The 12,962-nt window shown below is 33.8% G+C and overlaps 1 protein-coding gene across 1 annotated transcript; it reads right to left on the reverse strand.

Moving 5' to 3' along the window:
• Positions 1-484: 484 nt before the first annotated feature.
• Positions 485-11,405, reverse strand: LOC140339285 (gastricsin-like). Its single transcript, XM_072423896.1, has 9 exons — positions 11,312-11,405; positions 9,406-9,562; positions 5,651-5,768; positions 5,455-5,573; positions 4,157-4,356; positions 3,957-4,064; positions 3,681-3,828; positions 2,666-2,764; positions 485-968 (listed from the first exon to the last, which is right to left on the reverse strand). Exons 1-9 carry the CDS (start codon positions 11,365-11,367, stop codon positions 816-818), a joined length of 1,158 nt encoding a protein of 385 aa, XP_072279997.1. The 5' UTR covers positions 11,368-11,405; the 3' UTR covers positions 485-815.
• Between the last annotated feature and the right edge of the window lie 1,557 nt (positions 11,406-12,962).

The raw sequence follows: 12,962 nt of genomic DNA on the forward strand, positions 1-12,962 counted from the left end.
CAAACACATGAAAGCCCACTTGGAGTTTGCAAAAAAGCATATCCAGGGAAAGCAGAAAAACTGGGCCTCCTGAAACTTAAACAATCAAAATATGAATGTAGCTGCCAACCCCTTGGTACAAATTATAGTGAAAAAGAAGATAAAGAGCGAAATGTTTTTTGTTGTTTTAGGAAATTATATATTTGAGTGCAACATTTTTGCAAGCCAAACGTGAGATATGATAACAAAAATGATAATGCAATTTGATTAGTCTCAACCCCAGAACAATCTTTGTGGGGTTTTTTAACCAAGTTCTATACAAAGCCCTCCTTATTAGTATATATTTTGCAGTCCACAGACCCATAAAGGGATAACGTATTTAAAATGCTTGTAGGAGGAGTATAAGTCCCCCATCTGGACGAGTTTTGTGATTGTCAGCAAGTAATAAAGCAACAAATAACAAAGTTTCTATACTCTGTACTGCAAACAGAACATACACACAAAATATTTTATGCAAATGTGTTTTAATGATCTATTTTAATACATATAATGTTTTACTTTGTTCAGCTTTTCATACACAATATATATATATATATATATATATATATATATATATATATATATACTACTTTTAAAGGAAAAATGTATGCCAAATAACATTTTGTTTTTCTATTGTTTTTATTCACTAAAACCATTTTGTTAATTTGGTATAGATCTTGGTTAATTACAGACATGTGTGTCTGTAATGTTTGGGGGGTACTTGTTTATTAGTATTTGCTGCCATTAACGTTACTGATAAGCAAGTTAACATTTAATTTGTATTTCTGATGTATTGTCTATGCTGATTGTGCAAAACCAACCCTGTTGTTGCCCATGTCAAAGACTGAATAGTATTGCCGAAGGAAGACATCGCCCAGAATCCAGAAAGGTTCGCCATTTTGAGATGGCAGGTAAGTCACTTCTACTCCAACTGAACAATATCCATTATTCTGCAAAATAATTTAAAAAACAGGTAAGTGAAAAGATGAAAGGTGCATACATGAAAAACAGACTACAAATGTTACCTTACCAACTAATTTTATTTATGAAGAAGCATACAAAAATATGCAATATTACAAATATACAGTGTGTGTATATAATATGTCAAATTTTAGAGAATCATTTTAAAGTTTCTTTTCATTTGTAAACAAGCACAGATCTCAAATGTTTTATAAAATGTTTTCTATACCAGTCTAAATTTAGACATCACAGCGTATTTACTTATGCATATCTAATGCTGGCATCTTCCATATATCATAATCTAGGGCCAATTTGCCTACCAATTTTTGGGGATTTCAGAGGAAACCCACACAATGGGAAAATACAAACTCCATGCAGATAGTTTCCTGGCAGAACATGTAGTCTTAGTGTTAGAAGTAAAAAGGGCTAACCATTGAGTTGTCAAATCATATGCTAGGAATGAATTTTCTAAAATCTTTGACCAATTTGCAAAAAGAAGTCTACACAGTTGTATAGGAACTTTACAATGATAGATATTTATGGTCAGACTTGGAAAGTATTGAAAATCTACGTAAATGAAAGGTTGCCTTATCACCATCAACACAAAAAGTAAATTAAACATTTTGACTATAGTTATAATATAGATGGTCGATAAAATATATATTTTATGTTTATGCAAATCCCATGCATATTTCATGCAAATTGCTATAACTTAAAGCTAAACAGAAATATACTTTTTATTTGGTTCAGTTTCAAGTCCAAATCAGTTTCAAATTCAGAGCATTTTTCATGTTATTTGCATTAAAGTCACAATTTCTGACTGACTTCATCTAGTTGTCACTAAATATATTCATGCTATATTACAATAAAACATAATATATTATTATCAGTCAAGTATTAAATTGTCTTGATACTGAGACCAAAACTCATAAAACATAAGCACTTTATGTGCTAAACATCTCTTACAATCTGTGCTTCTATAGAGAGCCACTCCAAAAAAATTCCCACTGACGCATAAGACTGCTGATAATACTTTTCTGTCAGAAGAAATCTCATATCCTAACTAAGGTTGTGTTATATACCAAATTTTGTTGCAAATTAGTGGATTGAATATCTTGTAGTAGTTAGTCACATTCAACTGGGCTTGTTTTTGTGATGATAAAGGCATTCTGTGGCCTTCCAAGCTGCTTCAACATGATGATGCAAAAAATGCAAAATGAGTAATACAAGTCCAGTGGAATGTGACTACACAATTACTAACAACTACTAGATCAGTGTTTTTCAACTTTTTTTGAGCCACGGCACATTTTTTTACATTGAAAAAATCCTGCGGCACACCACAAATCAAAAATGTTACAAAATGACACTCTGTAGCTAATTCTTTTGTCTCTAAGAATAAACAAGAAAACTGTTACCTACTGCCACCCACTGACATGGAAGAGTATTACATTACTCTGCCAGTCACTACAGCACAGACACTCGACAATGGTAATTAGATAATTTCCCACGGTACACCTAAAGATCTCTCATGGCACACTAGTGTGCCGCGGCACAGTGGTTGAAAATCACTGTACTAGATATACAATAACGTGGATAAATGAGAACCTTTACAAGCAGTTAATCAAATGTTTAAAAAGGTGATACTTTTTTATTACTTAATTATCATATGCTGGTCAACATGTTGTACCTGTAGGATATAGGCAGATGGGGACAATGGTAACTGAACTCCATTGATGGTAAAGCTGATAGTAGGGAGGCTCTGTACACTGTCACAGCTTACTACATACTGCAAAGAAATACAAATTTTATTTAACAAATATATAATAGATCAACATTCCTTATAGTACAAGGATTCTACTCTTGGATCTAAATTTTCATTCTTGGATGCATTTAGAGTCAGTTAGTTTATATCATTAAGTGGTATTTGCATTGTTGTAAACTGTCACTTTAAATGGTTTATTACGTTGTGGCTAATTAAGGATCATTTTGCATGACAACATCTCCAGATAGTTTAAAGCAGCTTCTATAACCCTTTGCACCTATTGCAACCTAACAACACATTGATTTGACCTGCCTGTTTGACATCAATTAAGTTTACAAAGATGACCTTTGTGGTTTCCTAATTTTTAAATAACTGCAAATAGCTGTGATGGTAACATCGATTTTATCTTTCATCCATTTAGCCTAAACAAAGAAAAAAAGCAAAGTTTGCTATGGGTTAGAATTTTTTTTGCAAGGCTTTAGCTTCATAAAGTTCTTCTCTATCTATCTTTTTTGCTATTCTAGGCACAGCGAAGAAGAGTTAGAAGCACTGTCTGTTTTGCTACTGTTTGTGCTCACTTTACTTTCTGACCTGGAATATCTTTCAGATTGAGAGACAGCTACAAAGGCACTGCTCCCTTTTATAATTTGAAGCTAAAAAGTTAAAGAGTTAGTATACATTATTTTATATTCTTTAGGATAAAATTAGATAACATATATAGTTATTAGTTAATAGTTCCAAGAAAAAGAGATGATGACTACAATTTAACATTGCATGCCTTTAAATAAATGTCTACATGTCTGCTCACACTAAATCAATGCAGTACATTACTGTGCAACCTTCCATGTGCCTTACCCTAGCTAACCCTGGCCCAGGCCTGTGTTTAAATGTCCATAAAAATTAGATGCAATTATATATTTTTCTCTTCGACATCACTCACCTCTCCATATTGGCTTTCCTGGGCTCCAACATACTGCAAGAAAGTTCCTAAAAATTGCTGTGGAATAGTAAGGAGGGAGGTCCCTGTATCCACCATGGCTTGACATCCCTGGCTACACCAACCAGTTGCCTGTCCATTGATGGAAAACCTAAAATGTAATGATAAAGACTATTGCTCCTCATGATTCACAAGATACAATACATTACAATCCAGAGCAGAAATAATCAGATAATGTTACATTTAGATCAGTTATTTGCTGGACTTGAAACTACTCACTCATCAATAGCAATCTGCCAGTACAGCTCCTGAGTGACAGGAGCCCAGTATATCTCTCCAGAATACAGCTGGTTGTCAACACCACCAAAAATGACTGCTCCTGATTGACTGAACACAAATGATACATTTAAGAAATGCCCACATAAACCAGCTCCATTAGGTAAAATACAAAACTTCCTTACAATATCATGAAGACATACCTGTCCATGTAGACACTAAAGATAGGGTTAGTTAGGAGATTTTGTTGCAGCATGCCCTGCATTGCTGTGATGGCACCCCCTGCTGAAAGGGCAGGATAAGCCATTCCAAAAATACCTTCAAAGGCTGCATACACAAAGTTGGTGCCAGGTTCATTAACGCTCAGGCCAATCTCTTGGTTTGTGATAGTTAAACTTTGCACCTGTGGAACAGAGATAATGTCACTGCAACAGCATTAATACTACCATCTAACGTAAAAACATAGAATAAAACATAACATTGTATAACAATTTATTAAAAAGACAGCTATTATTACATGTTCTTTGGTTTTATTAGTTATCACATTGCAGAAGTTTTAAGGTGAATGTCAAGCTAAAATCTTTTTTGTACATTGGCAACTCTTTATGTATGGACAGTGTAAGTATATATTATCAAGCAGAGTGATTTACAGCAGGGGTCCCCTTTGAGTGACACATTGCTCCCCGTGCATGCGTGGTCTGGAGTCCATGCATTTAGTGGTCTGGTGCACTCCAAAAAGTTTGAGACCACTGATTTCCAGTTTTAGAGCTTGCCAAACCTTGTTCGAATTAACCATAAAACGATATCTGCACTGCCACCTGCTTTATTGGCAAGGTAAATAACAGCTGTGATTTGGCTGTTAAAGTACACAATGGACAGCATACCTTACCCACTGTCTACCAGATGCAGCAAAGAAGGTAACATTTTTTTTAAACTATATAATAATGGTAGCCTACAGTAGCCTGGTAGTCTTAATGCAAGTTTTCTTTAATTGTATACAGAGCTTACTTGTTACCTTCCCTGAACATTACAGCAATTTGGTCCACTACAAGTAGGCTGCAAATTGGTAAACAACGTAACCTGGTATAAGGTGACTGTCAGGGATATAGGATTTAAAATTCCTCAGCTACTAAGGCCATTGTATGATTTTCCTTTTCAGACTCCAGTTTTGGTGTTTCATAAAAGAACTTTTAACACCTAACATTGCTTAAATGTTTCAGTAAGCAATTGTTTATAACAACAGAGTTGTCAAGGTGAACAAAGGTAAATATGTTTGAGCATAGCAGTATCTTTTTTAGGCTAGCTTTTTAGATCTGGTCATGTTAGTCCACTTTCTTTTTTTTGTTGGTCATTTTTTTTAACTAACACAATTATAACAAATGAACAACAAATGAATGCATGGTTCTTTCATGATGTCTGTGTTTGTGAGCATCATGTATATCCTTCTCTTTTAGGCTGTTATCTTGGATAAGAAATGTTTATCCTTTAAAATTCCACTTACTGTCACAGTGTCATAGCCAAAGACACCAGTGAGACTCCCGCTTCCATACTCCATAGAAAACTGCTGGTTACTGGAAGTGTAAGTGGAAGACTGACTTGGGTCAAACAGCGGGTGGTTCTCTACCGGGCAAAGCAGACAAATAATATTAGCAGCAGTCAAAATAGATTTTAAAGGTTCTAGTAGTTATCATACTTACGACAGGCTTCGCTCTGGCAGTAAGTAGATGCAACCCAAAGATTGGAGGATCCAGTGTCAAAAAGTACCATGAAGTTCTGTGGAGGTGTTCCAACACTGATTTGTCCGTAATAGCAGGCCTAAAGTGTTTAAAAAAAGTTACACTATTTATAAGTGCCAGTGCCAATCATTACTACTGATTATTTATTATGGTTGTCTAGTAAGCAAATATATATTGCATTTGCCGAAGAAGGATAGCTTAAATATCACTGTTTAGCTATAAGATAAGAGAGACTGACAAATCAGAACAGCTCAAAAATCAGATATAATGAAAAAATATACAACATAAAATTGAATTACATGCACGGAACAAAATGCTATTTGTAAAATCTCAACAAACCTTAAACAGGATTTAATACATTAAAATTTAAACCCAAACAATTACTTTTTTCCGCTAACTTTTGTTCTTTTAATTTAATAAAAAAGTAAATAAGAAATAAGTGCATAAATAGATGTCACATATTTAAAACTGTTCCATGTCCTGTGCAAACTCCTTATGTTATCTCAAGAAGGCTTGAAATGAGTAGGTTAATAACACAGGTCAGAACTGAGTCTCCACAACAGGACATTTTTTCAGATTTTTGGCAGATCAGCAGGTATTTCTTTGTACTTTATGGAGAAAATGTGTTGTACAATAATCTGTATGTATATCAGATATATTTTATATATCAAATTTTAGCATAAAAATACTGCACAGTCCACAGTAGTTTTTCCCAGTTAATTGGTACAGTTGCTTTAAATGTGTAAAAAGCTTCATTCCCAACTCTCAATGCATTTTCATTAGTTTCTTTCACTCACAACTTTTAATTAATAAAACAACTGTTTATTTAAATACACAAATACTTACATAGTTAGGTTGAAAAGAGACACTGAAAGACTTGAAAAAAGTCAATCAGGTTCAACCACTAGGAAAATAAACATATTCCAGACAAAAAACATATGGACATAGTTGACCCAGAGGAAGGCAAAAAACCTGATTCAATTTGCTCCACCAGGGGAGAAAAATGTCCTTCCTAAACCCATGAGACAATTGGATGTTCCCTGGATCAAAAGTCTCTGTTGTCTTTACTTAAGAACTTTAAAGCCCAATTATATTCTGTTCTTCTAGAAAAGCTTGCAGTGTTTTCTATAGTACTTGCTGAAACTAGATCCTGCGGGAGCCTATTGCACATTTTCAAAGAATTTACTGTAAAGAATCCCTTCCGATTCTGTCATTTAAACTTCTTTTTTCTCTAGAGGCAAAGTGTGCCCCCTTGTCCTTTGTAATGACCTTAAACTGAATAATTGAGAAGCGAGTTTTCTTTATGGACCATTTAATAATTTATGTAGGGTGATCATATGCCCCCTTAAACGTCCCCTTAATCTCTCCTCATACTTGAGCTCTGCTCAGATGAGGCCTGACCAATTCTTTGTAGAAGGGCAGGATTATGTCTCTATCTCTCCAGTCAATTCCTCCTTTAATACAAGAAAGTACATTTCTAGTTTTAGATATTGCAGCTTGACATTGCATGCTATAAGGTCTATGATTTACCAAAACCCCCAGATTTTTTTCCACTTTTGACTCCCTCAATTGTATTCTCTCTAGACAGTATGAAGCATGCATGTTGTTAGCCCCCAAATGTATTTCTTTACATTTCCCAATATTAAATGTCATTTGCCACTTGGCTGCACAATCAAACAGTACATTCAGGTCTGCTTGTAGATTATAGACATCTCGTCTCAATTCCATTACATACTTTGGTGTCATCTGAAAACACAGAAATGGTACTTTTAATCTCAAACTCTATATGATTTATAAAAATGTTAACAGGAAAGGTCCCAACACTGAACCCTGGGGTACACCACTATTAACCTTAGACCATTATGAATCGTTATTCACTACTTTCTGGATGCAGTCTTGTCAAATGCTTTTGCGATGTCCAAGTATACTATATCAACTTTTACTCCACTGTCTACCTGTTTACTTACTTCCTCATAAAAAGAGAGTAAATTTATTAGAAAACGTCAGTCTTTCTTGAATTCCATCCATTTCTAGCAGACATTCTTGTATGTGGCTCTTTATTAAACTTTCTAGGATGTTTACAACTATGGAAGTTAAAATTATCGGTCTGTAGTTACTTGGTAATGACTTTTCTCCTTTTAAAGAAAGGTACCACATTTTGCTAATACATTGGTACCATGCCATTGATTAAAGTGTTTCTAAAAACTAGAAACAATGGCTTTGAAAAAACAGAGCTCAGCTCTTTGAGGACATAATTTGAGTTCCTTTTTACATCTTTTGTTATATTCTTTATAATTTTCAAATGATGAAGGTGATCATACATTTTTATATTTTTGAATGCCTTTTTTTTTCCTTATTTTACCATTAGCTGTAACATTAGGTTTTAATTTTTGCTTCTTAACCTCCCCAGCGGTAAGCCTGAGTGTGACTCGGGTAAAAAAAAACAAGCTGAAAGCGGCAACCCAGAGTCACACTTGAGGTAGTTAAAAAAAGTAAAAAATAAACACTTACCTGGTGCCATGGGTGTGCCCTGGTGTCCTCCAGTGTTCTGCCATCCTCTGGCCTCGTCCTCTTCTTCGATCTGTCCCTTGGCGAGTGCGCTGATGTTCCCCAGGAGTTCCCAGTGACGTTGGCAGGCGCGGCCGTTGCTAGGGGTGCGGTGGGAATTTCAAATTATTTTGTATTGCATTCATTGTAAAATACCTGTATTGAATGCAATACACCGAATTTATATGTCTAAAAGCAGTACTTTGTCTTTCATGAAAATGTATTATACAGTATAATATAATTGTATGAGTATAATAAAGTTTGAAACACAAAATCATGTCAAAGTTTATTATTAAATTTATTATTGATACTTTTTTTAATTTTATTAAATTTATAAATTTAATTTATTATTTTGACATGATTTTGTGTTTCAAACTTTATTATACTCATATTATAATATACTGTAAAATACATTTTCATGAAAGACAATGTACCGCTACTAGACATATAAATCCAGACAGAAATTAACTGCCCAGGAGGTTAAACTTATTGAAATATATTTTGCAGTATGTTTGTGTAGAACAGACTAAGAGCAAGTCTTGGAGAGCCGACCTCTGATGATCCATGATAATGGAAAATTTGCTCTCCTAAAATAAATGTTTTTATCTTTACCATTTTTGCTTCCTGTTTGCAACTTACAATAAATGAAATCACATTATGGTCACTGCTACTGAGATTTTTTCTTTTTATGTGCACATTTGTTACAAGCTCTGTGTTGTTAGAAAATGCTAGGTCCAGCAGCGTATTATTTCAAGTTTAGGCTTCTATAAACTGTACCATAGAATCATCTAGTATTGAATTATTACATTTCCACCCGTGCTATACCTGTAGTGCCATTATCCCAGTCAGGGTCAGGGTAGTTAAAATCACTTATCACTACCACTCTTCCAGCCTGTGCAGCCCCTGTAATTGTTTTAATTCTTCAAAAAAAAAGTGTGAAAGTTAAAATAGTTAGGTAAATTGAAAATGACTCGCATGATCTTAGTGGTTTACACTGATATGTATATTAATGCATTTTAATAAATATCCCCTCATCAATACTTGTGCCTGTGGCATCTTTTCTTCCAATCTCTGTGTGGATAACCCAATGCAAATATATAAGGATCAAGATAAAATATACCCCTAGTATATCATTGTCAAATCAATGGTAAATAGACTAAAATACTTACATCCATGTTCATAGGCTCATAGACCACAGCAAAATCAGAATTGTGATTGTAGCTGTATTTCATGGCTGGATCCCTCTTGTGTGTTCTCATAAACTCCATTAGTACTCCTTTCTCCTTCATTGTCTCACGTATAGATTTGAATCTCTTTAGAGGGACTCTGTAACAACAATAAAATCAGCTTACCCAGATCACTGGAAGATGTTTTAAGTAAAACAATTTTACTACTGCAATAGTAAAATTTTTTTGTTCTGTTGTTAATAACAAGAGCAAAAAAAGGAAGATCTACATTTTAGGTTGGTCTTATATATGTAGACATCAGAAAAAATAGTCCAGGCAGATTGTTGACATGTAGTAAGTACTTAGCATATAAGCAATAATATCAGAGCAATACCTGCATTACAATTACATCACTTAACAACTGTAGTGAAAATACTTAGTGTTAGCATGAAACCTCTTGCTGTTTACAACTAATCCTCCCGTGTTGCATAAAACATTAATTTAAATTTAAGGGGAAGAACTGGTTTTGGGTAGGCGTTTATGCTGACATCCTTGTCTTTCTGCTGTCTATATAGACTCTTACCAAATAAACTCCTGTTGTGCTGTGCACTCCTAACCAATGGAGCACTAGGTTTTCTAAAGGCAAAGTATAGCAGAATGCTTTTAGACTTCTGTATAGCCTTCTCTAAACAGAATTTGGGGGAGGAGTCACTTTTTCAAAACAAAATGATCCATTCATAACAAAAAATCAATACCACTGAAACTACCCACACCAAAATATTTATAGGGTGCCCTTATTTATTGGTCAGTTGTATTGTAAAGTGTGTGCTCTTAGCATGTTCACTTCTTAAAATGTAATATACGTTTACTGTAAGTACACCATTTAATGAAGTTTTCCCTGATTATTTTTTGTTGTTGTTGTTTAATATTATTATTAGTATTTGTTAATGATTTACCTTGTTACTATTTTTATATTCAAGTAAGAAATATGTTCTTGATTGTAGTGCAGATGAAAGACAAGTTTCCTAAGTTGTACAGCTTTTAAAAGGCGAGGTTGTAATTGTCCAGATGTCTAGTATTCAGCACATATATTTTGTGTGTAATTTTTGATATACACACAATTTAAATTGTGTTGTGATAATAGTTCATGTTCAGGGATATAGTCATGTTTGGGTTTTGGAAGGCTTAGGTTTAAGGAAGATTTAGGTTAAGCACTAGGTTTTAAGATACTTTTAATTTTAACCTTGAGACTGGGAACAAGCCTTTACAAGGTAAAATAAATTTAATTTAAGAGTTAGATTTCCTATTTTAGAAAGCCCGACTCTCGCTGATGCTCTCTACCCCTCCCCACACTGTTTTCTTCCTTTTTTCTCTCCCAATAATAGGCATATAAACATGTACAAAGGAGCCCAGGTCTCAGCTTGCTGGTTTTAAATGTGTTTATTAAATATTTGTTCCCTTTTTACCAAACTAATGTTTTTAACATTTCTTTTAGTTCTGAACCTACAAAATAAAGAAAATGTATGCAACACTCTATACACAGTTTTTTGGTGGTCCAGACAATTTATTATAATCTTGTTATGGGGCCCCATCATTTATATAGATACGTCAGAAAACAAATATCATTAATAGTAGATAATATTAAGTTATATATCAATTATGCATCCTGTCTATTACATGGAGTTAAAAATAATTCTAACTTTCTTATAAATGCAATGTAGTTTTTGTATCTGCAATAGGAAATGATTAGATGACTATCCACATTTAATTACATTTTTTCATGGATTGCGGACCCAAATTTTCAATTACAAATATGAGAGTTGAGTACATCAATAAATAATATTTGCAGAGCCAATAGATAAATTGTTTCTGGCTTACTGTCAGACAGTAGCGTAAAGCATTTACATACCTGACCAAACCCTCTGAGAGCTGAAGACAAACGAATGCAAGTATCAACCACTTCATGGTTCTGAACTTGGCAACACCAATCCTCCGGTACTGGAACTGTGTGTCTAAAATCTGCGCTGTGGAATTTTATATAACTGTTGAACTTACGCAAGTGTATAATCTGAAATCTAACCTTCTACCAATGTTTGAAGCAAATGTGTTTATTTTGGAAGTCCTAAACATGTGTTATCTCTACTAATGCTATCAAATAGTACTAAATGTATTGTTAAATGTGTTTTAATGGATTGAGATAATTTCTTGTTAGTGGAAATTCTGTGAATCAGTCTACATAATAACATTATTTTACTGTTTTTTATACTGTATTACACTGGACTGCTTTATGGTATCACATATTTTATCAAATACTTTCTCTTAAACTAACAATGTTGGAAATACAGTGTATGTGTTATTGTTTTCTAATCTCAATGAAGCTTGTGTTTTGAAAAAATAAATACAATCTAAGCCATTTGCTTAGTAGGATTAGTACAGTGGGAGAGTGTCCTTAGATCGAAAATTTTAAATAATTGACCTGGCTCTTATATTTAACATTGAGAAAGCTTAAATGTCATGCTGACCAGAGCAACCAATAGCTTTTCTATATCGTCTTTCAAGCTAATTAGCATTATTAGGCTACAATAGTAGCATATTTTTCAAACTTCAAGCCTTATTTACTTATTTTACCTACTGGCTATTGATTGGTCAGTTAATGCCCAAATATACAATAATTAGAATGTCACAGTGATTCAAAAAACGTATTACTTTAAAACAATCACGAAACTTTTTTTTAATGTTTCTACCCTTCACTTGGTGGTAGAATGACAGCCTTTGTTTTTTATTTTCTGCTGTACCTCCCTATTGGGATGTGAAGTAGGAGATCGTAAAGTCACTCAACTTTCTTTAAACATTACTGACAGTCAGGAAAAGTCAGGAAATTTGGAAAATCAATATTTTTAAAGTTGCTGAATATAGGCATTCAATATACAGTAGTAAACTGCAAAGTATGACATGATTGACTAGATTCCTGACTTGCACTTTTTCCCCTAGATTTACAGCATGCTCTACTAGTAGATCCTCTGTGTTTATAGTTTTATCTTTTTCTGTGCAAAAATGTGTACAGCAACTATTAAAATAAATTATGCTAATCAATAAAACAATAATTTATGGCCAGTGTCAACAGGCTTTGATTTGTTCCAAGTGGGTTTCTTGTTTACATATATGGTACTTTTTCCCATACATGTCTATGAAAATACTAAACCCACATGAAATAGGTCAACTGCAGGTTAAATGCAACTGTCATTGAATATTAGGTGAACTCATAAGTGTATCTAAATCACTTAAAAACAACTCACATGCTCAAAGAAAGACCTTACATTTTTCTTTACAAATAAAATTACTCTTATTTATTATTTGTATTAGCAAATGTGCTACTCATGAACCCTAATATTTTAAACCAGTGCAGTTGAATTTTTGTGGCACTTTATGAATGTGGAATGGTTCTGTTAGGATACGTAAATCTTGATTTTTCTATTTGTATTGTGGGCTCTCACAGGGGGATTTCCTCAGGATAACGAGACAGCCCAGGGCAGGTAAAAAGGCAGCCTTCTTGGAGTGTC

Source organism: Pyxicephalus adspersus, chromosome 1, assembly GCF_032062135.1.
Source record: "Pyxicephalus adspersus chromosome 1, UCB_Pads_2.0, whole genome shotgun sequence".
NCBI classification, from domain to species: domain Eukaryota; kingdom Metazoa; phylum Chordata; class Amphibia; order Anura; family Pyxicephalidae; genus Pyxicephalus; species Pyxicephalus adspersus.